Source organism: Filicampus tigris, chromosome 2 (assembly GCF_054856515.1).
Source record: "Filicampus tigris isolate MCC_2025a chromosome 2, RoL_Ftig_1.0, whole genome shotgun sequence".
NCBI classification, from domain to species: Eukaryota; Metazoa; Chordata; class Actinopteri; order Syngnathiformes; family Syngnathidae; genus Filicampus; species Filicampus tigris.
In genome coordinates, this window is record NC_141218.1 from 28,348,361 (window position 1) to 28,374,206 (window position 25,846).

General features: G+C 41.8%; 2 protein-coding genes across 7 annotated transcripts in view; one reads left to right on the top strand and one right to left on the bottom strand.

The window, feature by feature from the left end:
• Positions 1-1,206, top strand: part of fam13b (family with sequence similarity 13 member B) — a 71,784-nt gene extending 70,578 nt beyond the window's left edge. For all 4 annotated transcript variants that reach the window (XM_086023231.1, XM_086023230.1, XM_086023233.1 and 1 more), the window contains one exon: positions 1-1,206. In XM_086023231.1, coding sequence (XP_085879357.1) covers positions 1-124 — 124 coding nt within the window. In that variant the 3' untranslated portion in view covers positions 125-1,206.
• klhl3 (kelch-like family member 3) lies at positions 1,125-25,708 on the bottom strand. Of its 3 annotated transcripts, none has more exons than XR_015085160.1 (15): positions 25,554-25,708; positions 23,569-23,730; positions 18,877-18,983; positions 18,659-18,780; positions 15,403-15,565; positions 14,897-15,006; positions 10,589-10,705; positions 7,352-7,501; positions 7,134-7,251; positions 5,876-6,073; positions 5,651-5,752; positions 5,448-5,576; positions 4,148-4,254; positions 3,867-4,010; positions 1,125-2,810 (listed from the first exon to the last, which is right to left on the bottom strand). XR_015085160.1 is itself a non-coding variant. In XM_086023235.1 (15 exons), the coding sequence occupies exons 1-15, from the start codon at positions 25,571-25,573 to the stop codon at positions 2,782-2,784; spliced, it is 1,812 nt and encodes a 603-aa protein (XP_085879361.1). In that variant the 5' UTR covers positions 25,574-25,708; the 3' UTR covers positions 1,125-2,781. The 3 variants fall into 3 exon arrangements, 2 of the variants coding, with proteins under 2 accessions (XP_085879361.1, XP_085879360.1); XM_086023235.1 differs by having other exon boundaries at positions 4,114-4,254; XM_086023234.1 differs by having other exon boundaries at positions 3,867-4,052; positions 4,114-4,254.
• Between the last annotated feature and the right edge of the window lie 138 nt (positions 25,709-25,846).

A 25,846-nucleotide genomic window follows, 5' to 3' on the forward strand; every position in this document is an offset into this window, starting at 1 on the left:
GAACGTGCAGAAGGAGGACCGCGAGCCCATGCTAGATGAATACCGAGCCTACAAGAGACTTAAGGCCAAGCTGCGCCTTCTGGAGGTGCTCATCAGCAAGCAGGACTCCTCCAAGTCCATATAGGCACACACACGCACACACACCACAGAGAAAAAAAACGGAGCAAATTTCACCGTTCGATCGACCGCGGCCTCGACCAATCACTACTCCCCGTGTAGCATCCCATCCAACCCAAGCAGAGCTTACTCGTCATCGGGGCTTCAAAGAGTTGTCGCTCTTGATGCCTTGGGACTTTTTAGTCATCCTTTTAAAACAGAAAGTTCAAGATCATTTCATGTGGGGTTTTTTTTCTGTGTGAACAAAAACACTCTCAAAAATCACTTTTTCCCCGTTTTTTTTTTTTTTTTATGTGATAAACTCCTCCAACCTCATTTTCGCAGTGGTGGTGGTTTCCTGCTGGCAGGTCCCGTGAGGAGATTGTGAAAAGCTTGTAGAAGCCAGCATTTTGGAGGCAAAGGCGTGTTTGTGATGTAAAATACAAAGTGAAGAAAAACTGTTATTTGCACAGCGTTCTTCAGAATGCAGCCCTGTTTGTGTGTGTGTGTGTGTTGTAAAGATGAAGCACTACTTCTATACATGTATAAATATATATATGAATATATTATATAAATATATATATATATATATATATATATATATATATATATATATACATATATATATATGTATATATAATATATGTGTGTATATATGTATGTATATATGTATACATATATATATGTATATATATATATATATATATATATATATATATATATATATATATATATTATGTGTACATACAACCAAGCAAAGGATGAATGTAAAATGTTTAAATTATTTCACGGTCACCCCTGGGTCTTTTTTGTTTCACGATATTTGTGACAACCAAGGTTTTGTTTTTTTTTATTGCTGTGATTTCTCATATCGATGACTTGTTAGCGTGTGATGACAATGATTTCTTTTTTTATCTACTCAAAAGTGTACAAAGCAGCTTTAGAATTTGTGCGCGTAATCCTGCTCGTCCTGTGATGTTTCAGATTTAAAAGGAAAAAAAAAAAAAAGCTTGCATGCTACAACATAGTGACAATGACACAATGTTTTATTGTTTCTATTATTTGTGCCATAACGAAGCAGCAATAATAAAAGTGTGTGGATGATCTATATATTCAATTTTCCTTCTTTCTAACATATGCACACAAACATCGAGTTCAGCCAAGGAGTTGTATTTGCAATGAGTGCATCACCGCCCTCTAAAGGCCACCATTGTTATCACCACAAACACCTGCTCTCAAAGATATGATCAAGTATTTGATCCGCAGACGTCAGTCAACATATCCAATACATACTTTATTTTAAATGTTTACAAACCTTTACAAGAAGACGTCTAGGCTAGTCAGTTAGCGTCCACTTATGAGGTGATATTTGCATTTTTTAAAACGTCTAAACCTTATTTTGGAACATTTAGCACCTAATGAGTGGTTCTTAACATCATCCATCCATCCATTATCTATACCGCTCATCCTCACAAGGGTCACGGGGCGTGCTGGAGCCTATCCCAGCTGTCTTCGGGCAGTAGGCGGGGGGCACCCCGAATTGGTTGCCAGCCAATCGCAGGGCACACCGAGACAAACATCCGCACTCACAATCACACCTAGGGGCAATTTAGAGAGTCCAATCAACTTACCATGCATGTTTTTGGAATGTGGGAGGAAACCGGAGTACCCGGAGAAAACCCGCGCAGGCACGGAGAGAACATGCAAACTCCATACAGGGAGGCCGGAGCCGGGATCGAACCTACGACCTCTGAACTGTGAGGCGGACGTGCTAACCAGTCGACCACCATGCCGCCCGTTCTTAACATCATGAATACAATTAATACACGTACTAATGGGTATGAAATTCATAAAGTAACCACCTCGCTCTAGAGAGTAGGTCATGAACATGCACATTAATGCAGCCAGGGTCAGTTCAGTGGCTTTTTTATTTTTTAAATGACATCTTGTTCTGTTAAAAATGCTATGAATTGCAAACAATAAAATAATTAGGAATATGAAATGAAAGCATCTTTTAAATAGTTTGAATCTGTACAGGCTTGTGTGTAATTTAAAATAATCCTTAGTACAATACAACGTATGGTAAAGATCTCACTTTTGACAGTAAATACAATATAAATGCTTGCCATGTAATAAATAAGCATAGCCTTTTCCAAATCTACAGTGCATTTTGACACTTAAGTATTTCATTTATGTTGCCAGTTGTCGAAAAACAAAAGTACAGCATGTTTTTTGTGGCATGTTTGAAACGCTACGGACCACCATTTTGTTCATCAGTAGTGCATGATGTCAGCAGTGCTTCGCTTTCACCTGATTTGCATACAAACATTTGTTTTTGAGTAATAAGATACATTTTTACATGTTTTATGTGTGTGGTCCACATGAATATGAGTGTACGTGTTCTTGCTGGTGGTGATCCAAATGGCACGGCCTGTGTCGTCCATCCTGAGAGCCTGAGTATAAAAAGTGCACTTGACACCAAAGTGCAATTGTTTGTTGCTTTGTTTTTGTATCTGGAGCATCCTCCGCAGTGTAAACAGCAACTCAATCCAGGTCCAACACACTTCCGGGATCAAATCCCAATGGGCTCCTTTTAAGCAGCAATGGCGGCGATGTTTAGGGTCCGTCGCTTCTCATCGGCACCGGTCCGGTGTCAAAACGGCAGCCATGTTACACGTTTGCCACTCAGAAAGGTTTGTCAATGACTGCAACGCCTGCACAGTAAAGTGGAGGTGAGGGGGTGCACGCCTCTTATTATTTGTGGGACAAAACAATTAGCAGATACGTTGCCAGGTTGACTAAATAAACACTCCAATGCCGATTAACACCCTACGAGGAGGAATCAATTCTCACTTCAAATCATTTGTGTGGCCACGTGTGAATGCGTGGTGGTGGTGGTGGTGTGTGTGTGTAGGGAGGTACTGTCAAGTTGTGAAGTTGCAAAAATTAACACAGCAATCAAACACCTCATGATTTGTGGGCCCAAACAACTGCTGGAGGCTACTTTTTAGTAAGCTCTCGTCACGGTAATCTTCTTTTTGGTCTTGCATGTGTGATGCTAGCTTTAATCTTTATACATGATGTATTTATTTAGCAGTCTAGTCCACATTTACATGTGATATGTAGGAAGTGGTAAAACTACACATTTGTTTTGCATTATTGTTATAATTTGCACTTTAGTTTGTGTGATTTCTGACCGATCTTACAATATAGTAGTTATGTTTACACCACACACCTGAGGCAGAATTATGTTGTTCTAATGAACGCTTACCAAACGGCATGTCAGAGTATTGAGTAAACTTATAACGGCAATCGTAGATAAACTGTCTTTAATATTAATCAACGCTCCATTTGCTTTTATCTTAGTGGCCTTTAATGAAGTACACAGTTGTTTTGATAAGTTTGTTGTAATAAAGATGAATTGTTTGTTGAAAAATACACTAGAATAGGACCTTGGAAAAAAAAAAAAAAAAAAATTGTAAATTACATCGCAATCATTATTTTGAGAGGGGAAAAAAATTACAATTTCAGAGTCATTCAGCCCTACTGTGAAGTTTTATAAATAGTACTCAATGAACATCGCCGCTCTCAAATCTCATTATTCCTGGGGCGAAAGGATTTTATCGTCGTGGTGAAGACTGCATGCATATTGGGTCTGTTAACAACTGTAATTGTAGTCGATAGATGAAATGTCTTTCATTTGAATGAATGCTTCTTTTGCCTTTATCAAAATGGACGAGGAAGTGTAAAGACTGAAAGGTGCGTCCCACCGGCGTAGCTGCGTCCGTTGCTCATGTTGGTGGGGATGAGGCTCCACTTGTCCACGGCCGGGTCGTAAAACTCCACCGAGGAAAGGTTGCACGAGCCGTCGTCGCCTCCGATCACGTAGAGCAGACCGTTGATTGCGCACACGCCTGAAACGCACACACACACACACACACGGCCGCGCGACAGTGCTGCAATGCTACATGCTAGCGTTTATTGTTGCGTTGTGATGACAAGACAGCGTCTTCTAACCGGCATTGCGGCGGCACATGTTCATGTCACATACGGGCCTCCACGTGTTGCCGGGCGGGTCGTAAACCTCCACGCTCTTCCGGACGAGGGGTCCGTCGTGGCCGCCGGCCGCATACAGCTGCCCCCCCAGGACCCCCACACCTGCAAAGGGTTCAAACGGTGCATAAGGCCTTCAAATACGGACGCCGTTCCAAGACACAAATTGTTGTTGTTCACTCGTTTGGAGTGACGGAATGTGTGAGTGTGCGCGCAAGCGGGTGAGTGACAGGCTTGAACTATTTGGAAAAATTATCGAATCGTGAAAGCGCGATCATTTTTTGACAAACGAGCAATAAATTCATCTGCATTCAAATAAACAATGTCTGATGTATTATACTTAAATGGTGAGAAAATGAACCATGAATTAATATGAACGACAGTTTATCTACTGCAATCAGTGCGTTACCACAACAATAAACGGGAGTCCACTTTTTTTCCCCTCACCAATATTGAATTTTGCCTTTTTAGGCCCAGCAATGCAGTTAGCCACCGAGTATGACGTGCTCAAGGCACTTACATTTGTTGACGGCTCCATTTTGAAGGCTTCCTTGACTCGTTGGCCGCTAATTGCGCAGAGCGGCCTTTGTTGGTGCGAGGGAGTCACCTGTCGCCGTAAATCCACATTTCAAGTACTGGTCTTCTGGTATTGTCTGTGAAATGCACTTTTCCTTTTCTTCCTCATTGCAAAGGAACGTTCCAAAAAGGCGTCTGTTTATTTTACTCATTTTGCTAGCATGTGGATTGAATCTTAGCCTTATGCGACTGAGACAACTTGGCATGCGTCAAGAGTCCGTTCACAGGCGGATGTAAAGGAGACAATCTGGTCACTTTTCCTTTTTTTTCCAGCTTTGGATAATAAATGAACCAGAAGTATTGGAGTATTTTTTATTTATTTATTTGTTTTGTTTTTATCAATGTTGTCGTTTACATTTTGGCATCAGTAAAGCTGAATTGGCTTTGAAACAAATCCAATGAAAAAATGTTTATTTGGTGTTAACTTGAACTAGTATAGATTTATTCACAGAAAAGCCATTGTTACTGTATCAAAATATCGTGTTGAAATATCGTAACGAAATTGCCTGATAGTATCGGATTGCATCGTTCAAAAAAAGCGATATGACGCTTTGTGTCGAATCGTTAGGCGTTATAACGATACGTATCATTTGGGTCCAAACAATGCATCGTTCCACCCCTAATAAATACATATAAAAAAATCAAAGACAGTGGCCGAAATGAAGCAGCGGTCGTTGTTTTTTCCTAATTGCAGCTTTTGTGAGCGAGCGAGCGAGTTTTACCTGCTCCACTGCGCCGCGTGCTCATATCGGCGACATAAGCCCACTGATCCGAAACGGGGTCATATTCCTCCACAGTGCTGAGACACTGACGGGACGCTCCGTCGTAACCCCCCACAGAGTACAGCTTACCTGAGACACACGGAGCTCACGTCATCTCTCTCTCTCTCTCCGAGTCACACACGCGCTCACACAGGTGTTCGTACCATCAATCACACCGACGCCGACGCTGCTCCGCCGCGTGTTCATGGACGTCACGTACGTCCATTCGTTACTTTTGGGGTTGTACACTTCCACTGTGGACAGACCTGAAGGCGGGGACAAGAAATCGCACATCAGCCACGACTACTTTTCCAAAGTGTCTTCGTCCATTAAGCGCGACGTCCAAATTGGGCATCGCGACATTCAAAAGCGTGCGCGCGCGTGTGTACCTATGCTGCCGTTGAAGCCTCCCACGGCGTAGAGCAGCCCCCCCAACATGGCCGCCCCCAGCGTGCTGCGTCTCTCCTGCATGCTGGCCACGGGGCTCCACTGATCCCTGGCGCCGTCGTACACGTCCACCGTCCTTTCGCGCAGGGAACTGTTGAAGCCGCCCACCGCGTACACTCCGCCCGCTAGCGACACCACGCCTGCGCACGCACGCACGCACACACACACACACACGCGCACACACTAGTACCCTTATGAACTCACAAGTCTGTCGGAAAGGTTTGAATCATTTCATCATTATTTCAGTGTCAGTCCGAACAAATTGACGGCACAACACACACACAATGGATTGAGCGCAACTGACTCTCACTCAAGTAATACGCCTCAAGAAAAAAAAAAAGAAATCTGCTGAATGGCAGCTCGTATGTGCAAAACACATTGAAAGACGGAAATAAGAAAAAAAAACTGCACTTACATAATATGACTCCATTAAGTGTATTGCACATCAATCTAAATTGTACATATATAAATGTTGAAATTCAAACAGTTCTTTAACACGGAATTTAAATGTATTAACCTTAAGTGCATTATGCAAATGTACTGTACTGTTAAAAAATAATAATAATATTAATAATAAAGCCACTGGGAAGCATGATGGACAGTTTGAACATTTCATTCGGTGATTGTGAATCATTTGGTGACCACTAGAGGGAGCCTGTGTACCAATAGCAGGACCACATTTTGACAATCACTGTTGCAGCCTTTTTCCCAAAAAGAAATTCAAATTGTGCTCACAATTCTCATTAAATATAAACGGCTTACAGATTATTTTACTTTGGGGAAAAAAATGGACCTGTAATGTGGTGTGTAGATGGGGCAAAGACTCTCCAAAATTCCACTAATTACCCAGGCTTAATGTCACTCCTTTCCAACATACAAAGCTTGTCTCCCAGTCAAGTTCTAGCACTACTTCCTGTGTACAAATTGCGACTTAGAAAGGGCTTTGGCACCATCATCTTAGACCATTACACAAAAGAGAAAAAATAAATCAAAATAGGTGAATGCACAAATACATTGCCCCCCCTTTGAACTTTTTGACCTTTTGACACATTTCAGGCTTCATACATTAAGATCGAAAAATGTTTGTTCGTTTTTGTGTGTGACAAATCAAAAACAAGTGGGACACCAAAATGTATACAATATTTTAAGCTTTTTGACAAATCAAAAACGGAAATGTCACACACGCGCACACACAAATACCTGCTCGGCAGCGTCTTGACGGCAGCTCGGCGACTTGGTACCATCGATCTTCCTGGACGTCGTAACATTCCACACTGCGGATGGCTTTGGGAGCCTGGCCGCCCACCACCATCATGACCTGACCACACACACACGCACGTAAGCTACAGAGACACACACACACACACACACACACACACACACACACGCGGAGGACAAAATGAAGCCTGCGGGAGCACCTTGGGGATGCTGACAGGCGTGCGCGGTCGCGTCCTGTCCGTCTTGATGAGGTGTCTCTGGTCGGCAGGAAGTAGGTGGTACTTCATGGCCTCGATGAGAAAATCCTTGCAGGTGGTGTTGTTCTTGATCAGCGCCTCTTCTTCTACTATCTGAACGGGAACAAGCTACTGGTCAGTGGAGGACGCAGCCCGGTGAACACTTGAAAACACGCGGGCCTGGCACAGGAGTGGCGAAAGAGAAAAAGACGGCAAGGCTTGGTCTCAAAGTAGGGGTTGGGATTTCAAGTGAGGCTCATGCGCTCAAGCCTGTGCTAGGGTTTGAAGCAATAGAGATGGAAAAGGTTGCTGCCTGGCTTCAGAGTTTTTGTCTTACTTTAAACGTATATAAGACTGTTGCCATGTACTTTACAAGCAATTTGCTGAATAACAGATATTTGGATCAATGGGAATAAAATCAAAAGTAATCCTTTGATTTTATTTTGAATAAAATCAAAAGTAATCCTTTGATTTTATTTTGAAGTGTGACGTTAGATTCAACCTTCACTTTTGAAAATCACACAAAACGGCCTTGTGACTTCATTAAAGCGGAAGTCAACCCAAACATATTTATTTATTTCAAGAATATCTTCTATGCAGGCCCACTAGTTGAAACACGGCATTCTGATAAATATTGCGTTTGTGGAATAAGAGTTAATCCGCTTGTTTTTAGCCATCTTTGGGGGCAGCGAATTTGTCACTTCTGAAAATGACATCACAACTGCACAGGGCTCAGGTAACGACCAATCACGGCTGACCTGTTTTCTGAAGCTGAGCCGTGATTGGTTGTTACCTGAGCAGTTGTGAAGTCGACAGAAGTGACAAAAATGGCCGTCCCCTGAAATGGCTAAAAAGCGGTGGAAATTTGCTGCTTTACTCATATTCCACAAACGCAATATCCTAGACCAGGCTTGTCCAAAGTCCGGCCGGAGGCCAAATGTGGCCTGCGGTCAAATTTTATCCGGCCCACATCCTCTGTCATAGAATTAATAACGTCCGGCCCGCCCGTAGCCCAGTTGACAAGCTTATTAAATACACTCTAAATGCAATTTCACATTTAAACGCAAGAGGGCAGCAGCAGCAGCACTCTGTCCAACTCCATAACCCTGTGTGACCCTTTCCGGACCGTTTCTAAAAGGGCGACAATGAATAAAAAAGTGAAAGTTGACAACGAGGGCCGACAATTTAAGAAAAGGTGGAAATTTGACTATTTTCCCACTGAAATACACAATGTAATTTGCACCGGTGAATTCTTGTACTTATTTCCCTGTTTTAAATCGAAATGTTCAGTGAACATTTATTTGCCAGTGATATGTCACGTTTCAAATGGACCAAAAGGCATGTTTAAGAATCTTGAATTTAAATACAAATTGTCAAAAAGAAAAGACTGGTTTGCTTTGAAAATGAGCTTTCAGGCCACGGTTATAGTTTCAAAATAGGCTTTCGGGACAGGGTTATAGCTGCATCGCTGGTTAGTATTTCACCTTAGCTTTTCATGATACCAGTAGAATGACTGTGTCTTACAAGTGCATTTCTTCCACAACTATATGACATTTTGTCACACTAGGATGACCATTTTGCCATGATCGTAGGACAATCAAATATTACTAATAAGGAAAAGCAGGGTCCAGGGGGCAACTACTGCATGACACAAGCTAGTAGTGTTACTAATGCAGGACAGTTAGTTCACTTCTGGAAAAAACATAAAACATTTTAAAAAGGATGTAAAGTCAAAATTATTATCACCAATAATATGTTCTAAAAACCCCACTAGTCTAAACAAAGTATTCAGATGAATATTGTTTGTGCCTTTGTGGAATATGAATTAAGTGGAAAGATCCACTTGTTTTCATCCATCTAAGGGGGCGGCCGTTTTGCCACTTGCTGTCGACTGAAAATGACATCACAGTGCTGAAGGGTGTACGCTGCATTCAAGGAAAGTGGGAAGATACAGTTTTCCCGTCCGGATTGTCCCAGTTCCGACCTCAAAGTGTTGGAGGTGAATAGAAACAACAAAGATGGCTGCTTCCAATAAATTGGTTGTTGTTCTGGTTCATCACAACACATTTTGACCCCCAGCAAACCTTCTTCATAATTACTTTATTTATGCGAATAAAGGAATATCTTATCTTTAAAGCATTTCATTCATTTCACCAAATAACTTCATGCAGGGACATAACGGCACATCATCACGCATGTGTGCAAATCACATTGTGTTACGTCAAGTTATGTCAAATAACTAAATTATTGTAGTAATGAATAAAGATGGTTAATTATTCTAAATTATGTTTTACCATTCACAGTCTGTGTCTCCATGGGGTCACCAATTGTCGAGTGACAACCACATTGAAGTCCATCGGTTAACTCGGGGTGCTTTTTCTTCCCACTTCGCAACTCTGAGTTCAAAGAGGCGTTCTAGTGCATTTTTCCAAGTCGGAAGTCGCAAAAATTCGACTTTCCACCTTCCTGGAATGCAGCATTAGCTTGGGAACATCACATGACCAAACCCAGAAAGCAGGTGAGCCATGACAGTCGTTTCCTGAGCCCTGAGCAGCCGTGATGTCATTTTCAGTTGATAGCAAGTGACAAAATGGCTGCCTCCTAAAATGGATTAAAATGGGTGGATTTTGCTGCTTAATTCATATTCCACAAACCCAATTTTAATCAGAACACTGTGTTTAGACTAGTGGGCGCGCATAGGAAATATTGTGAAGAAATTTTTTGACTTGACTGCCCTTTTAGCATCATTTTAAAACTCATCCTACGAAATTATTAATGAATAAATGGCTTACAAATAATTTGAGCTAAGAAAAAAAAAATGCGCTGAAAGTGCACATGTACATGCACTTGCGAGAGTCTCTCCTAACAACAATGACTAAACTTAGTTCCTCCCCGGTATACAAAGCTGGTCTCTTAGTTGAGATGTATCACTTTGACCTATTTCCTTGGGACCAATGTACTATTTTCCTATGTAGAAATGTTTTGCGGGAATCTTGTGGCATCTTAAGGTGTTTCAGAAAGAGGACAAAAAAAAATAAAAAATAGCTGTTCAGCAGAACAAAAACAACAAATAGGTGAATAGTGAAGATCAAGCAAGCAAGGAATTACTGGACAAAAATGTCACCTAACAGATCTTCAATGGTCCACTTTATAACGGTCTGTTCATGCGTTTGAGCGTGGGTGGACGCTGCATTGCCGTACCTGAACCAGGTAGTCTCTGGACAGCAGCGGCAGGCGGACGTGCTCCATCAGTTTGGGCATGTGCTCCACACGGGAGCCTTTGTCCTGTTTGATCCACCAAATCATGGCCTCAAACACCTACGCCAGCCAGAAGAGGGCGACCAAGAGGAGCACAGTTAAAAGTCAATACAGATGACAATACAGATGACAGTACAATCACAATTACAATTAGGCCTTCAATCCTGTTCTTTGAGGGCAGCCTTTCTGCCAGTTTTCCCATCCCTCCCTGCCGCAACACACCTGATTCAAGTGATCAGGATGGTTATCGAGCTTCTGCAGACCTCTCCCTGCCGCAACACACCTGATTCAAGTGATCAGGATGGTTATCAAGCTTCTGCAGACCTTCCTGATTATCTGATCATTTGAATCAGGTGTGTTGCGGCAAGGAAAGATGGAAAACAGGCAGGACAGCGGCAAGAAACAGGATTGACATGACATGACATGACATTGAACATGCAAACTCCACACAGGGAGGCAGGGGCGGGGACTGAACCCACGACCTCTGAACTGTGAGGCGGACATGCTAACCAGTCGACCACCGTGCCGTGAAGCAATATTCCTACCCAGTGATTCGCACCTAATGTGCTGTGGAAATAATCCAAAATCAATTATTTGGATGTAAATATTGTCCAGGCTTCAATAAGCTTTTGCTTCTGCCTGTGTCATTCTGTCACCAATCTTTATGACTGTTGATTGTTATAGAGGGAATATTGTGGAATGTACTATATGAAACAAACATTATCTATTAAATATTTAAAAGTGGTTTGTTAATTGATCTATGCCAACCACGTATAGTAAAAGGAAGAACAATCAAATGCACTTCCACTAGATGACAGACGGTACATAATTAACCTGTGTAATGTCTTTTTATGAGCAGTTTTGCAAAGTGGTGTGCTGTGAAATGTTTTCCCATGTGAAATATGTGCCTTGGTTAAATAAAGGTTGGGAAACACTGAGTTAGACAGTGCCATTGTCCTCTGTTTGAATCGCGATGAGAGAAGCTGGCTGTTGTCATTGTTAATACGAAGGCCGAGGTGCTACTGAATAGCTGACTGACTGGAATCCCATTAACAATATTATTCGGTTCAGGACAGACGGAGGAGCAAAGAGAGGAGTTCACATATAAGTATTCAAAATATTCACACATCTCCCTATCTATTAACACATACTTTTATATGTTGTGCATTGAATTTCAAATAAAAGTCCAAAAAACAAGTTCAAAGTTTTTTTGTTTTTTTTTTACTCATTACAGGGGAATTGTTTACTCCTGAAAATAAAGACATACTATGTGTGTATTTAGAGGTGTTGCTGAGACAAAGTGAGTTCTTTTCCCCTGGAAATTAGGGTTACAATTAGGGCTCCACAATATGGGAAAAACATGCGATATGCGATATGGTTGTTGAAGTGTACGATATCAATGTTATTGCGATATTTATCATGTACATAAAGAAATGACATCTTTATTATCTAATGAAAGAATTACATTTTTTTCATGCAGCAAAATAAGCAAGCTCAATGTATTCTTAGCTAATTAATTGTTATTATCCTAGATTATGTTCAACTATTGGATGGCGATGCACATTTAAGTTTGCATCTGACTTGTCAAATTCAGATAAAAGAATAGAACTGAATGAGAAATGTATTTCATGTATTTGTGATATGCATATTGCATGGGCCGATATCAATATTTTTTCGATATATTGTGCAGCCCAATAAACAATAGCCAATAATATTATTTCCATAGTCCAACCCATTCCTTTTTTGCTGTCGCTCGACATTTAATTAACCTCAGTTTAATGGTTTCATGGTAAGTTTCTGTCGAAAGCGTGACGGAAACGACAATGTTGTGGCGTTAGCCAATGCCAGTTTGGAGGTGTCGAAAGCACGTTGCTGAGCACCAGCCCACAGCAGTGTCTTCGGCTTGCCAGTAAGGACCTCGTATAGCGGCGCTATTAGTCGCAATGCGGGGCCGGAAGCGGTGTTAGTAGTTCACCATGACGATAAATTCCTGTAAGCCCTTAACGGTGGTCGGTGTCGGGACCTCACCGACAGCGGGCCTATCTGCTCCATCTCCGAGAAGGCCTGTTTAGCGGCTCGAAGGTTTTCGGCAAACAGGCGTCGGAAGTTGGAGTGAACCGGTGGTCCGGAAGTCTGGATGTGGTAGTAGACGCCATGCTCGGCTGCTTGGCTGGGATTTTGACAGAGTTCCGACTTGAACACGGTCGGAAAGTCCTTGTAAACGTGGTCATAGCAGCCGCCAGTCGTGGTGATGCAGCTGCTGACCAAGCTCGTACTGCCATGAAAGGGCTTGAGTGGTGTGGTTTTGTAGGCGTCGACGTTAATCAGTCACGGTTGGTGACATCGACTAGTAGACGGTAGTGGATAAGGAAATCTGCACCCAGGAGCGGGGTCTGCACGTCGGCGATGGTGAAATCTTAGGTGTAATGGCGTCCAGCAAGCTTGAGTGGGATCTTGCGAGAACCACACGTGGCGATGTCGGTTCCGTGGCGACCAGTGTCCTTCTACCGATATTGGGCAGGTGTTCGTCATCTGGTCCAGCTGGGTCGATTGATTAGATCGCGCCCGTGTCGACCGGAAACTTGCGTCCGTAAGGTTGAAAAGCCCGCAGTGTCCAATAATAGCACTCACTAGCATAATCCTGGTGCCAGCCACCGGCATGCTCACTAGTTTTTTGACCAATTGCAGCCGGGCACACAGATGCGATTGGATTTGTCATGGTAAAAGCACGTATGACACGGCAGCAGCTGCCCACGGCGCACGGCCCGGGCCTGTTTGACTTGTGCCAGACCCTGTTGGACGGCGGACACGTCCGGGCTGGCTCGATAGCTGACGACGCAGAACGGGCCCGGTCTCTGTGAGGCGTTCGCCGCATTAATCAGGTCTTCGGCCCGCTTGACAAGAATGGTCATCTCAAGGGTGTCCGCATCGAGGAGGGTGGCCCTCACAGAGGAAGGTAGAGTTTGAAACCAGAGTTCGTGCATCAGGTCGACTTGCTTGTGCTTCTTAGTTGATGGGTCAGTATCGGGAAGGCAGGCAATATGCTTGCGTTTCATTCCATAGGTGGTGGGCAGTCCTGTCACCAAGCGGCTGAAGTGGGAAACGGAGCAGGCATCATATCTCATCTCCGGTTGGTCGTCGAGCCATGCCGAAACCTGAGACAATATTGACTCAGGAATGGATTCCAGCACATAATCGGCTTTTGTGCATTCGTCGGTCACTTTGCGCAGACGAAAGTGTACTTCGGCGCGGCGGAACCAGGAAATCGGTTCATGTGCAGAGAACGGCGGAAGTTTCACCGCGACGGTGTGAATCGTCGCCGCCAGAGGTTGATCCGTCCATGCCTCTTGGGACACTGTGGCGTGTCGAAAGATGATCGGGATCACCAGTTGTAACGATCGACGAAGTGAGCGAGGTGACATTTGGAACGTTTATGCTTTATTCAACAGCGGACACTGCATTCAAGGAAGGTGGGAAGTCAGAGTTTTCCCGTTCGGACTGTCCCAGTTCCGACCTCAAAGTGTTGGAGGTGAATTAAATGAGAACACTTAAAGGACTCTCTTTCACAGAGAGCCAGCAAAATTTTTTACAAATGTGGGTTACCTGTACTGTTCCACCACTAGGAAATTTAAAAATTCTCTTTTTTTCAGAGATTTTTTAACCCCCGTTTTTTGTCGCAGAAAAACCAAGGAGTGGCTCCGTAAAAAGCATATCATGGTTCTGGAGTGGCTGGGCCACTCTCCAGACCTCAACCGAATCGAAAACCTGTGGAGGGAGTTCAAATCCGTGTTGCCAAGCAACTGCCCTCAAACATCACAGGATTCACAGCTCTAGAGAAGATCTGTGCAGAGGAGTGGGCCAAAATACCACCTAAAGTGTGTGTAGACCTGGTCAAGAACTACAGGAACCCTTAGACCTCTGTCTTTGCCAACCAAGGCTACATTACAAAGTATTAAAAGTAACTTTTACTGGCTGCCCAATTCTTATTGGCCTCCCATTTTCACAAATAAATAGTTTAAAAATCATACAAGTTGAGTTCCTGTATTTTTTTTACATTGCCTCTCTTGCTTGATGTGTATCTATGATGAAAATTACAAACCTCTCTTATCGTTTTAAATGGGTGAACTTTTTAAGTTGCCCAATACTTATTGACTCTACTGTACATAAATAAATAAATACACACATACATACATACATACATAAACACACACTACTTGTCAGCTTCTACTTTACGTATTCAGGTATTCTCACCTTCTCTTCAGTGGACACGGTGAGCTTGTCGCTGGAGAACAGGCTGCAGACCTGCTGCAGGGACAGAGACGCAAACTCCTCACACTGGACCACCTCCGAGAAATGCTGCTCTGTAAGACACAAAGGCAAAGACAATTGATCAGATTTACAAGAAAATGATGCACAACGGAACCTCCGAAGTGGAACACAATCTGCTCTGTGGCACCAAATGAATAAATGAATAATTATTGAATAAAACTATTCAGATTTGAAGAGTGCGCTGCATAGTAACATTTGTGTAATATTCATGTATGTATTTTATAATTAATTTATTGTGGCAGCACAATAAAGCCAAAATCAAAGAAAAAGCAAAACTCTACATTGAGTTATTTTGAAATAAGTCCGATTTCTGATTTCATGTTTGAATTCAAGTTTTTTAAACTTTTTCTAGATATTTGTACCGACTACTTAGGTGTTGTTCTTTGTACTTTAAAAGTCCATTTGCACGCATAATACAAGCGCCGTACCGGCATATGCGTGCGCCTGTCCGACGAGCTGCGTGCATGTGTGCACGTCTGCGAAGGCTCGGATACCCAAGCAGTTAGAAGGATGGAGCTGAGACTGCAGGAAGTCACAGCACGCCTGACGCACGTCCATCAGCTGGAGAAGACTGGCAGCTGGCAGCAGAACCTGAAAGATGAAACACACACAAAAAAAAGCTCATCACGCACAAAAGGTAGCACAATTTGGAGGGGTTTTGTGGTGCTTTTTCATTTTTTTGTGCTGCACTCTATGCTTCTTTTTCAGGCCTTGCGTAGCATAATTCTGTCACTGTGCTTCCTTGTCAGATTTTTGAACAGCACAATGCTGTCAAGATGATTTTCTTTTTCAGTCTTTGGCATAGTAAATTATTGTGACTCAGTGCTTCTTTTTCATCTCTTTGCGTAGCCCTCTGCTGTCAACTTGCTTCCTTTCTAGATGTTTGCATGGCACACTGCTGTCACCATGTGCTTCTTTTTCAGGCTTTTGTGGAGGTGGCACATAATGGTGAATAGAATCCAAGGAGCAAGAGGACATCAAAAATAACCAGAGCATATTGATTGCATGTTAAACAGGGCCAAGTAAAAAGGACGGTAGGACTGCACGATATTGGAAAAAAATGACATTTTTGGGGGGGGTTTGCGATATATGTTGCGATATTAAAAATAGAATTTTAACCAGATTACTTTAATAGATTTGTTTGGGAATAATTGGGTTAGCTCACCATGACATCATTGTATTCATATAATATCATTTAATCCAGATTAAGGGGGGTTCTTCTGTGAATGATGATTGCTGTATCTAAAAGGGATCTCAGAGGTCATGTCTCTGTAACATAATAGATGATTTAACATTGTATTTCACACTTCAATGTAAACAGCAGCAAAATATTAAACATATTTTAAACAAAAAAAATTAAAAGAGCAGGTGCACTCGACAGCAGCAGAGTTATAAACATCTTTAATCTAAACTATAAAATATTTAAAAATTAAAAAGCAGGTGTACACTAGCGCCTGAGTTGTTTACAAAAATATAACATTAAGATGAAAAAAAACTAATTAGAACAAAAATATTAAAAATTAAAGAGCAGGTGCATTAGTCCCCTGAGTTGTTCACAAAAATATAACAATAACTAAAACGGTCTGTAAAACATATTGCATCCGTGCTTTGTCGGTGCTGTTCGGACTTCTTATCATAAGGAGTTATGCTGGCGAAGGCGTCTGTAATTGTTTTTCGAGTAGATGAAGTTTCACCCACTCCCACTTCTTAGTTTGAATTGCTCATACAGGGGCTTGTGACGGCGATTGCAGCAAAAACGGTGAGGCTCTGTTGGCAAAGGATGTTTTGTTGTTCTGAAACTTCCTTTTTATAGCCAAAATACTTTCATATTTTGGATGTTGACTTTTTTTAGGGGGACTAAATCCACTGCCGCTGTCGTCTCCTCCATGTCGCCTGTTAGTGTTTTCAGAGCAGGCAGCAGTGGCTGTGAGAATGGAGGGGGAGGAGCCGGTGACTGATTGGCAGGATGGAGGGGGTGAGCGAGACAGGCTGTTAAGAGCACAGAGTAGCTTGCTGCTTTTATGAAGCAAAACAAAAGTTTGCGTGTTCTTAGAAAAAAAAAAATAGTTAAAACATTGCACGTCCTACGATGTGACTCGCAATCGCGATGTTCAAACGACACATCGTGCAGGCCTAACGGCAATCCACTAAACACATTAGTGATGGTGGTGCTCTCATGAATGAGGATCGCAGCTAACAGTGGGAGGATTTCCTGTCTCTCTCCATGTGCACACTTCCTGGACTAATAATGACAGGAAGTGTACAGGCTGCAAAACGTGATCGCACGTGTGTACACTGCTGGAATTAAATGAGAACACTTAAAGGACTCTCATTCACAGAGAGCCAGCAAAATTTTGGAAAAATGTGGCTTACCTGTAGTGTTCCACCACTCGGAAATTTAAAAATTATCTTTTTTTCAGAGATTTTTTATCCCCCGTTTTTTGTCGTAGACGTACAATGAATGCTTATCAGCATTTTTGGAATAAATTTTCAGGTTTAAAAAAAAAAAAAATGTTTTTCTCTCTCAATGCACTTCAGTGAATTATGATTCCATGCAAATAACCGGGGTCGACTGTAATCACATTTTGGGCTGTATAAGAATTTGTGTTCATGTCTACCATATATTCTGTGTATATCAACATTCTGATTTCATATGAGAGATACTTTATTTTTTAATAAATATCGGCAATATCAGTATCCTTGTTGGCTGTAAAATTCAGAAATTCACAGAAACTTTTATTTACCTTAAACCAGTAGATTCTTTTTCCCCCCCAAACAATGCCAAAAGCAGCTTCTCAAGCTCTCTTAGTGTCACACAAGGCACATTCGGCGACGAGCTTCATCAGGCAGCAGTGCACCTAAGTCTGTGGCAGCGCAGCCTTTAGAAACCTTTGTTGCGTGTTTAGGAGATGCACGGAATGTCGCTCCAAGGCTCCAGAAATGCTGTCCTCTGGGGATTGCTGCTAACGCCTGACAACGGTTCCTCCATTGAAAAAGAGTCTCCTTCCAAAGCTTCATAAGAATCTTATTGAAATGTTTTTCTTTTGTCTATTTTCTAATTGTTTTTTTTTTTGTTTTTTAAACACAAAAAACGATCGAGGGTCTTTTTTGCCACACTAATAACGTTAAGGTAGCTATTGTTAGAATTGTGATTGGAAGAAGCATGTGTGGAGGCGGCACTTCCGGCTGCACACACAATAGCTTGCTGCCGCGGGAAGAAGACATTGAGCTTTGTGTATCTTTTTTAATTTTATAGATACCCTTATACAATAAATACTGTACGTATCCTACATACAGTCAAATGTTTGTGCCACGTTAATCAGAAATGTAGGCGGCCACAGGGAGAATTGTGATTGGAGGAGAGGTGTGTGTGTGTGTGTGTGTGTGTGTGTAAGCGGAACTTCAGGCTGACTGACGGCAGCTATCTATTAAGAGCTGCGGAGGAGACATAGAGTTTTATGTGGCGTTTTGGGGCATTTACAGCCAACCGATCCGTCCGCTCGTACATACTGAGACGGTTCGCATAGCAAAACATATATACAAGTAGAGGCATATTTTCTACACAAATTTAGTGCGTAACTTGAAAAGTTTGTAAAAAGGGTCATTTGAAACTTGAGGTTCCATTGTAACTGAATTTTTGAATCACGAACTGAGAATAGGGGAGGTTTCACTGTACTAATTCACCTGTACATTGTCCTCAGTGACTTCTATCTGAGCTGTGTAGATGTAGTCCACCAGCGTGGTAAGCGTGGGGCCGTCCACCTCGCCGATCTCCACCTGCTGGGCCTTGCTCTCACTCATGTCGCCTACACATGAATATGAACACACAAGCATGCGCACCCCAATACATCAGCATCAAAGTGCGCACACACACACACGCACGAATCAAATGGGGGGACTACCTGTGAACATGGCACAGAAGTAGGGGCTGGAGGCTGCCAGGACCACCCGGTGCGCCGCCACCATCACGCTTCCTGCTACCAGTTGGACATCACACAGCATCTTCTTCCTGATAGACAGCCAAAATTAAAGTTGTTAAAGTTTCGCGTTTTAAGGTGACGCATCAAATTTGGTAGCAATAGGAATAAATCTCTATGTCAAATTTGTTTGTTACGGACACCTGGAAAGAGTCAAAAGAACTCTCGAATGCCCAATTCTGAGCAAATTAACTAATCAATCATAACTATCAGATAATGATAGACATAGACAGATTTCACGTTGCCAAGTGAAAACTGGATTGGGGGGCAGAATTTTTTTTTAAGTCAGACTGAAGGCAACTGAGCATACTGGGGCTAAAATAGCAAATTTCGGACCAAAATGACAGCCTGCCCGTGTCTTTTCAGACTTTTTTGTGGGTCTACTCATGATAGACATGCCATGATAGTACCAAATCTAAAGTATTACCATAAAAATGGTAATACTGTACTTTAGATTTGGTACTAATCCGAGGTTTATCATTCTCAAATGTAATGGTATTACCACATACTACTGTTATGTCCGACCTAGGGCTGTCAAGAGATTAAAGAGATTAATTATTGTGATCTGTTATTAATCGATATAATTAATCTATTTTGTAATCTGATTTAAAAATTGCTGAGAAAAGCCCCAAAGCCCCCCCATTGTCTGTATGCATGTATCTGTATTTATGGTGTATATCTTTTTTTCAACTGTTTTTTGCATTTACCAGCCAAGTCCCTGGTTTCTGTTGTCACGACGGTTACAGCAATATATTTGTCCTAATCACTTGCTTTTCTTTTCACCGTCATACATCTTGCTGATTTTAGTCATTACTGCAGTTTGAAACAACTCAATTAATCCCTTGTCTTCAACTATGTTGTTCGACCTGCAGTTCATCGCTGTTCACTTGGCAACAACATTCGTCAGCCCGTCGGTCGCAGACTTGCTAATACGCGGGCTGTTCTGGGGTTTAGTTTGGCGAAGATCTTTGTAATGGCTCGCTACATTAGCGTCTTCGTTGCTATCATTACCTGTGGCTTTAGCCGTAGCTAGTTACTTTGCATTCATGTGGTAGGCTTGAACTGCTTCTTTGGTGAGCAAAGAACTTCTTACAAAGAAGGCATATCACTCTGCCGTTATCAATAGTGCAGTCAGGGCGTTTTTTTAATTTACGATTCTTCGGAACCACAACTCTCACATGCTCCTCCATTTGCACGTCTTCTCTCTGCCCCTGAACTTGCCCTCCCACCTACAATAGGAGCCTATCCGGTTATGCCAAACATAATGACAGCCAATCAGTGTCCACTCTTCATTGTTTTTTTTATACCCCCAACAACTCAAGCACAAGCCCCACACATCACAATGGATCTGATCATCATACAGAAACAGTAAAGTTAGAGTGTAAAAATTTGATTAATGCGATTAAAAAAATGAATTCTTTATCTCAGATGTAATTAATTGGTGTCAATTAATGCACTAATTTGACACACCTAGTCCGACCATTACTTTATAAAATTTGAAGCCTCGGCTCATTGGCATCGTCCTGACCACAATCAAAGCTATAGCAGCCGAAATATTCGTTCTTCAACCACCACTGCACTCTCTGAGCTACTGCCTCTGACAACTGTTTCTTTTCCGAGTTATATTAGTTCGATTGACAATCTCACAAATGATTTTAATGTTGCTCTGTTGAATGTGCTTGACTCCGTAGCACCATTAAGACTTAAAACTGGTCGTAAGAGACCTACTCCGTGGTTTACTGAGGAAAGCCGCTCACTTAAACAATCAAAACAAACAAATCAAGCAATCTAAAGTTGAGGTCTTCCGTCAGGCATGGTCAGATGAGTGAGTTTACTGATAACACAAAGAAGCACTCGCTTTAGCCAAAACTAATTATTTCTCCAGATTAATTGTTCTAAATAAAAACAACCCTAAATATTTAGTGACAACAGCAGCCGACCTCCAATAGCTCCTCCCATTCAGCTCATGACTTCATGAAATTTTTTACACAAAAGATTGAGCACCCAGTTGAATTCCGCGACTACTGTCATTCCTCTCAGCGTGGATGAGCTCCCCTTGGGTACTCTTTCCTCATATGGTTTCTCTGTGCCATGCCCTGTCTTTTATTTATTTATGTATTTATTTATTTGAATTATAGTTCATCAGGTTATATGTGTGTTTTGTGTGTATGTGTGAGTGCAGGTGTGCTTGTGGATATCCGTCTTTGTGTATATTGCGAGGGAGAATTGGAGGGAAGGAGGGAGTGGGTCTTCGAGTGGGTCTTCTTTTTATGTTGTATTTTGATGTTTTTATGTACAGTACGTTGAGTTGCATTTTTATGTGTTAAAAGTGCTATACAAATAAAATTTGAATTTGATTGAACAAAATTAGCTAGTGCGGCAAAACACACATCTGGTGTGTTCGACCCGCTTCCTGGCAAACTCACCAAAAAAACCCTAGGACCCTCCGTCTTAAATATCATTAATTTATCACTCACCTCGGGCACTATACCAGCATCTTTTAAGACCGCCGTTATTCGACCTCTGCTGAAGCGGCCAAACCTCTATCCGGGGAACCTCAGCAATTATAGGCCAGTTTCAAATCTCCCCTTTACTGAGAAAATTCTTGAAAAAGTCTTAGCGCAACAGCTTAGTGACTATATGGCCGCTAATAATCGATTTGAAGTTCTTCATTCAGGATTAAAGTCGATCACTCTACTGAGACGGCCCTTGCTAAAGTGACTAATGATCTTCTCCTAGCTATGGACTCCGACACTTCATCAATACTACTCTTACTCCATCTTAGTGATGCTTTTGACACCGTCGATCATAACATACTATTAGAACGCCTTGAAGCATGTGTTGGTATCTCAGGCTCAGCACTTTCTTGGTTTAATTCTTACCTCTCAGAGAGGACGCACCGTGTAATTCATGGCAATGCGACTTCTGAGTTTTGTAATGTTACATGTGGAGTCCTGCAGGGATCCGTACTAGGACCGCTTGGTGATATTATATGTAAATATAACATTAGTTTTCACCGTTATGCTGCTGATACCCAATTACAAATGCCACTGGAGATAACAAACCCGACTAATTGAAGTAATCTAGAAGCGCGCCTTGCTGAGACAATGGATGTCCCTCAATTTTTTTCTTTTGAACTCAGATAAAACCGAGATGTTGATTATTGGCCCTGCTCGTCATCGGCACCTATTGAAGGACACCACTCTGAGTCTCGATAAATGTACTATTAGCCAAAGTGATTCAACAAAAAATCTCAGTGTTAAAGTCACTCAACTCTGTCTTTTCAAATGCACATTAAAAATATTACTACAACTGCATTTTTCCATCTCTGCAATATTGCTAGAATTCGTCCAACTCTAACGAATAGAGATGCGGATATTATAATCTTTGCACTCGTTACATCTCGCCCCGATTATTATAGCGTTTTGTTCTCTGGTCTTCCCATGTCTAGTATTAAAAGTCTGCAGCTAGTCAAAAATGCTGCAGCAAGACTCCTGAAAAGGATGAGAAAGTTTGATCATATTACTCCGATACTAGCCAATTTGCATTGGCTCCCAGTCCACTGGAGATGGGATTTCAAGGTTTTGCTACTTACCTACAAAATATTGCACGGCTTAGCACATTCCTATCTCGTCGACCTAGTGATACCGTATGTTCCATCCCAAAACCTTCGGTCACAAATTGCCGGCCTTTTAGTGATCCCGAGAGCCAAAAAGAAGTCTGCAGGTTTAGAGCGTTTTCTATTTGGTCACCAGTGCTTTGGAATGCCCTAGCCACGGATATTAGAAGTGCTACCTCAGTAGAAATGTTTAAAACGCAACGTTTTGGCCTCTTTACTGCCGCTTTTGTTCTATTCTCTGCCCCCTATTCCCAGGCTTGGGAATTACGTGATGACGACCGAATTGGAGGTTGCTGTTTCGATCCCACAGCAACTGACCGCTACAAGATCGGAGGTTGAACACATCCTCGGAAGCACTTCTATGGAGATTTCTACATTGACCAACTGGGCAGGGACCCACTTCACAGAAGTCATCTTCCTGCAGCACTTCATTTGATTAAGTTTTCACATTATTTTCACCAACGTTGTATAGCTGATTTTTTTTCCTTCTCCAGATTGGTGCACAAAAATGGCCACTTCAAACCTAAATGGCTGACTGTGTGTTAATGGGCATATTTGTTGGGGACTTTTTTATATGAATTTACTGATAAAGCTTACCAAATGTATTGTTGCTAAGTGAAACTGAATTCAGGGGCAACATTTTTAAAATTTGCGTGAATGGCCCAAATCACCCTAAATGTACTCCTCGAACCAAAATAATAGACTTTCTGTGTCTTTTCTGGCTTTAGGGGCTACATTTTCACATTCACACGAATGTAGAAAACGCCTTAAAAGGTCTGCTCTGAACCAAAATGACAGACTTCCTGTGCCTTTTCAGCAACGGCTTCTTGAGATTTTTTTCTGGGTTTCCTCGTGACTGACATGCATATGAAATTTCATGTTGCCAAGTGAAACTTGCTTGATTTTCAAATGAGTGTGAATGGCCAAAATGATCCTATAATGTCCACTTCAAACAAAATGGCTGCTAGCCCAGGTAGGAGATGAAAACGACAACATACCCTCTGAGGTCATTCATGAGCTGGAAGGCTTTCCTCATGTGTGTGCGGTTGAAGGTGAGCATTCCGCCATTTGTCACCATGGACTCTTCCTCTCCGTCCGGCTCGGCATGGCACATGGGATGCAATGGGACCTCCACATTGGCGATACATGACACGACGGGTCTGGAACCAAGTCATAGATTCACTCTATTTACACTAATAGTGACCAAAAGCGTAAATGTACTCAGCTGGTGATGTGGAGAGGCAATTTCAGAATAATATTAAATAATGTTTGTAGTATATTAGTGTCTATGTCAAGTGAAAGTGGCGTCTATGACAGAATATTAAGGAAAAATGTCAAGAATTGCAGTAAAAAGGAAAGACGGACGCAAGGACCATGTGGAGTGACCAGATTATTTGGACTGTTTGTGGGTCTACTAATAGATGTCCCCTACCAACTATTATGTTGCAAAGTGAAATTTCCTAATTTTCAAATTAGAATTAGAGTGAATGGCCAAAATCCCCCTAAAATGGATGCTTCATGCTTCAAACCAAAATGACTGACTTCCTGTGTCTTTTTAAGTGCGGCTTCTTGAGACTTCTTTGTGTATCTACTCATAATAGAAATGCCTAGCACGATTCATGCTAGTTTCATGAAACATTCATGGACATGAATCGTCCATGAATGTTTCATGAAACTGGTTTCTGGTGCCGAATTTGTCTTAATTCAAGTATGCGCCTAAAATGGATGCTTCAAACTAAAATGGCTGATCATGTTGGCCAATTTCCATGGAAAAGTATGTGATTGGCATCAGTCAATCTTTCATTGCTGATCACAAAACAATGATCACTCAACAGATCATACTTTGCAGCCTACAGTAAATTAGAGACCAAACTGTGAGCAGTGTAGCGTCCCAGTCCCCTTTCCTGAATACTGCATGTTACAGACCAAACTAGTTACTGAATCTTAATACATGGTTGTGCATTTTCTGCAACGTCAATTTGAAATAGTGTACTGCTTTTATATAGTAAAGGGAGGAAAATTTGGATGTTGTTTTTTTTTAATCTGATTCATCAATTGAAAACAAATAATTGACACCATAATTAATTATTAAAATAATCGTTAGTGGGCAGCTCTGAAATTGAAAAAATGTGCAGCTAATCCATGTGATCGGTATTCATCGGAATCTGTATCAGTCAATGTCAGTCATGGATGATCGGTAACTGAATCAGCAGCCTAAAACCTTGATCGGAACACCCCCTACCATACTTAATGAAATATCTAAGGTTTTCATATTTTAATTTTAGTACAGTATAATATATGATTAAAGAAAAATATGTTTTTAAAAAAGGACAACATGCATATAAATACTTAACAGAAAAAGGGTGTTTGTTTGACACACAGAGGGCACGGCATAAGCACGACTGTAAGTGATCAGATACCAGGTCTGCCACAGGTTTTGCCTTTGACAAGATCCAGTACCCTGAACATTGGCTTTCATTGAACATTACAGCATTTGTGAACACTGAGCGAGTCACGCAGATGCTTGTTGATTTGATCCAATGCCACTTGAGACACTCGACGTTGTAATAATATTTTCGTTGGAAAAACGACAGTTTTGGGGAGTGTGAGGGGTTGGAGTTAGATCAAGTTGAGCAACGTTAGCAGTTAGCATATTTAACTTTACTCCTAGCACCACCGAACAGGAATTGCCGCTGGGCTTTTTAAGTGTCTACAAAGCACCGTTATGTGGCGACATGTTTCACAAAACAAGTGACGCTAGGGAGCAACTTAGTACGTTAGCTCCCATCATCATCATCATCATCAAAAACAACAACGCTAGCTTATAAATGGGAGGATAAGGGCTCGTACGCCAAGCAGCAAGCGCGTTTTCTTTGAAACGCTCGATTTATGACTTGTGGACATATGGTCAAAATACCGTACTATGGATGTTACTTTAAAAGATATAAACAAGTATAGAGGGGAATTATGGTTAAGAACTCACCCCAGCGACACATCGTCCATCCTGGCGGAGTCACTCAAACGCACCACCACGGGCGCTCATGGACGGAGATCGTCTATTCCAAAATTATAACCACTCTGGTTACTTTTTCCATTTCCTTTTTTTTTTGTTTAAATAGTTATATTATACTTTTTTTTTAATTTGGAGTTTTAGGATAGAGAAACTATTGATTACTCTTTTTCGAGGCAAAAAAAAGTACGACCTGAAAATCTTTTAAGTTGCAGGATTTACTCGATTTTATTTTTTTTACGTGCTGTTTGTTTGTGATTGGCCTT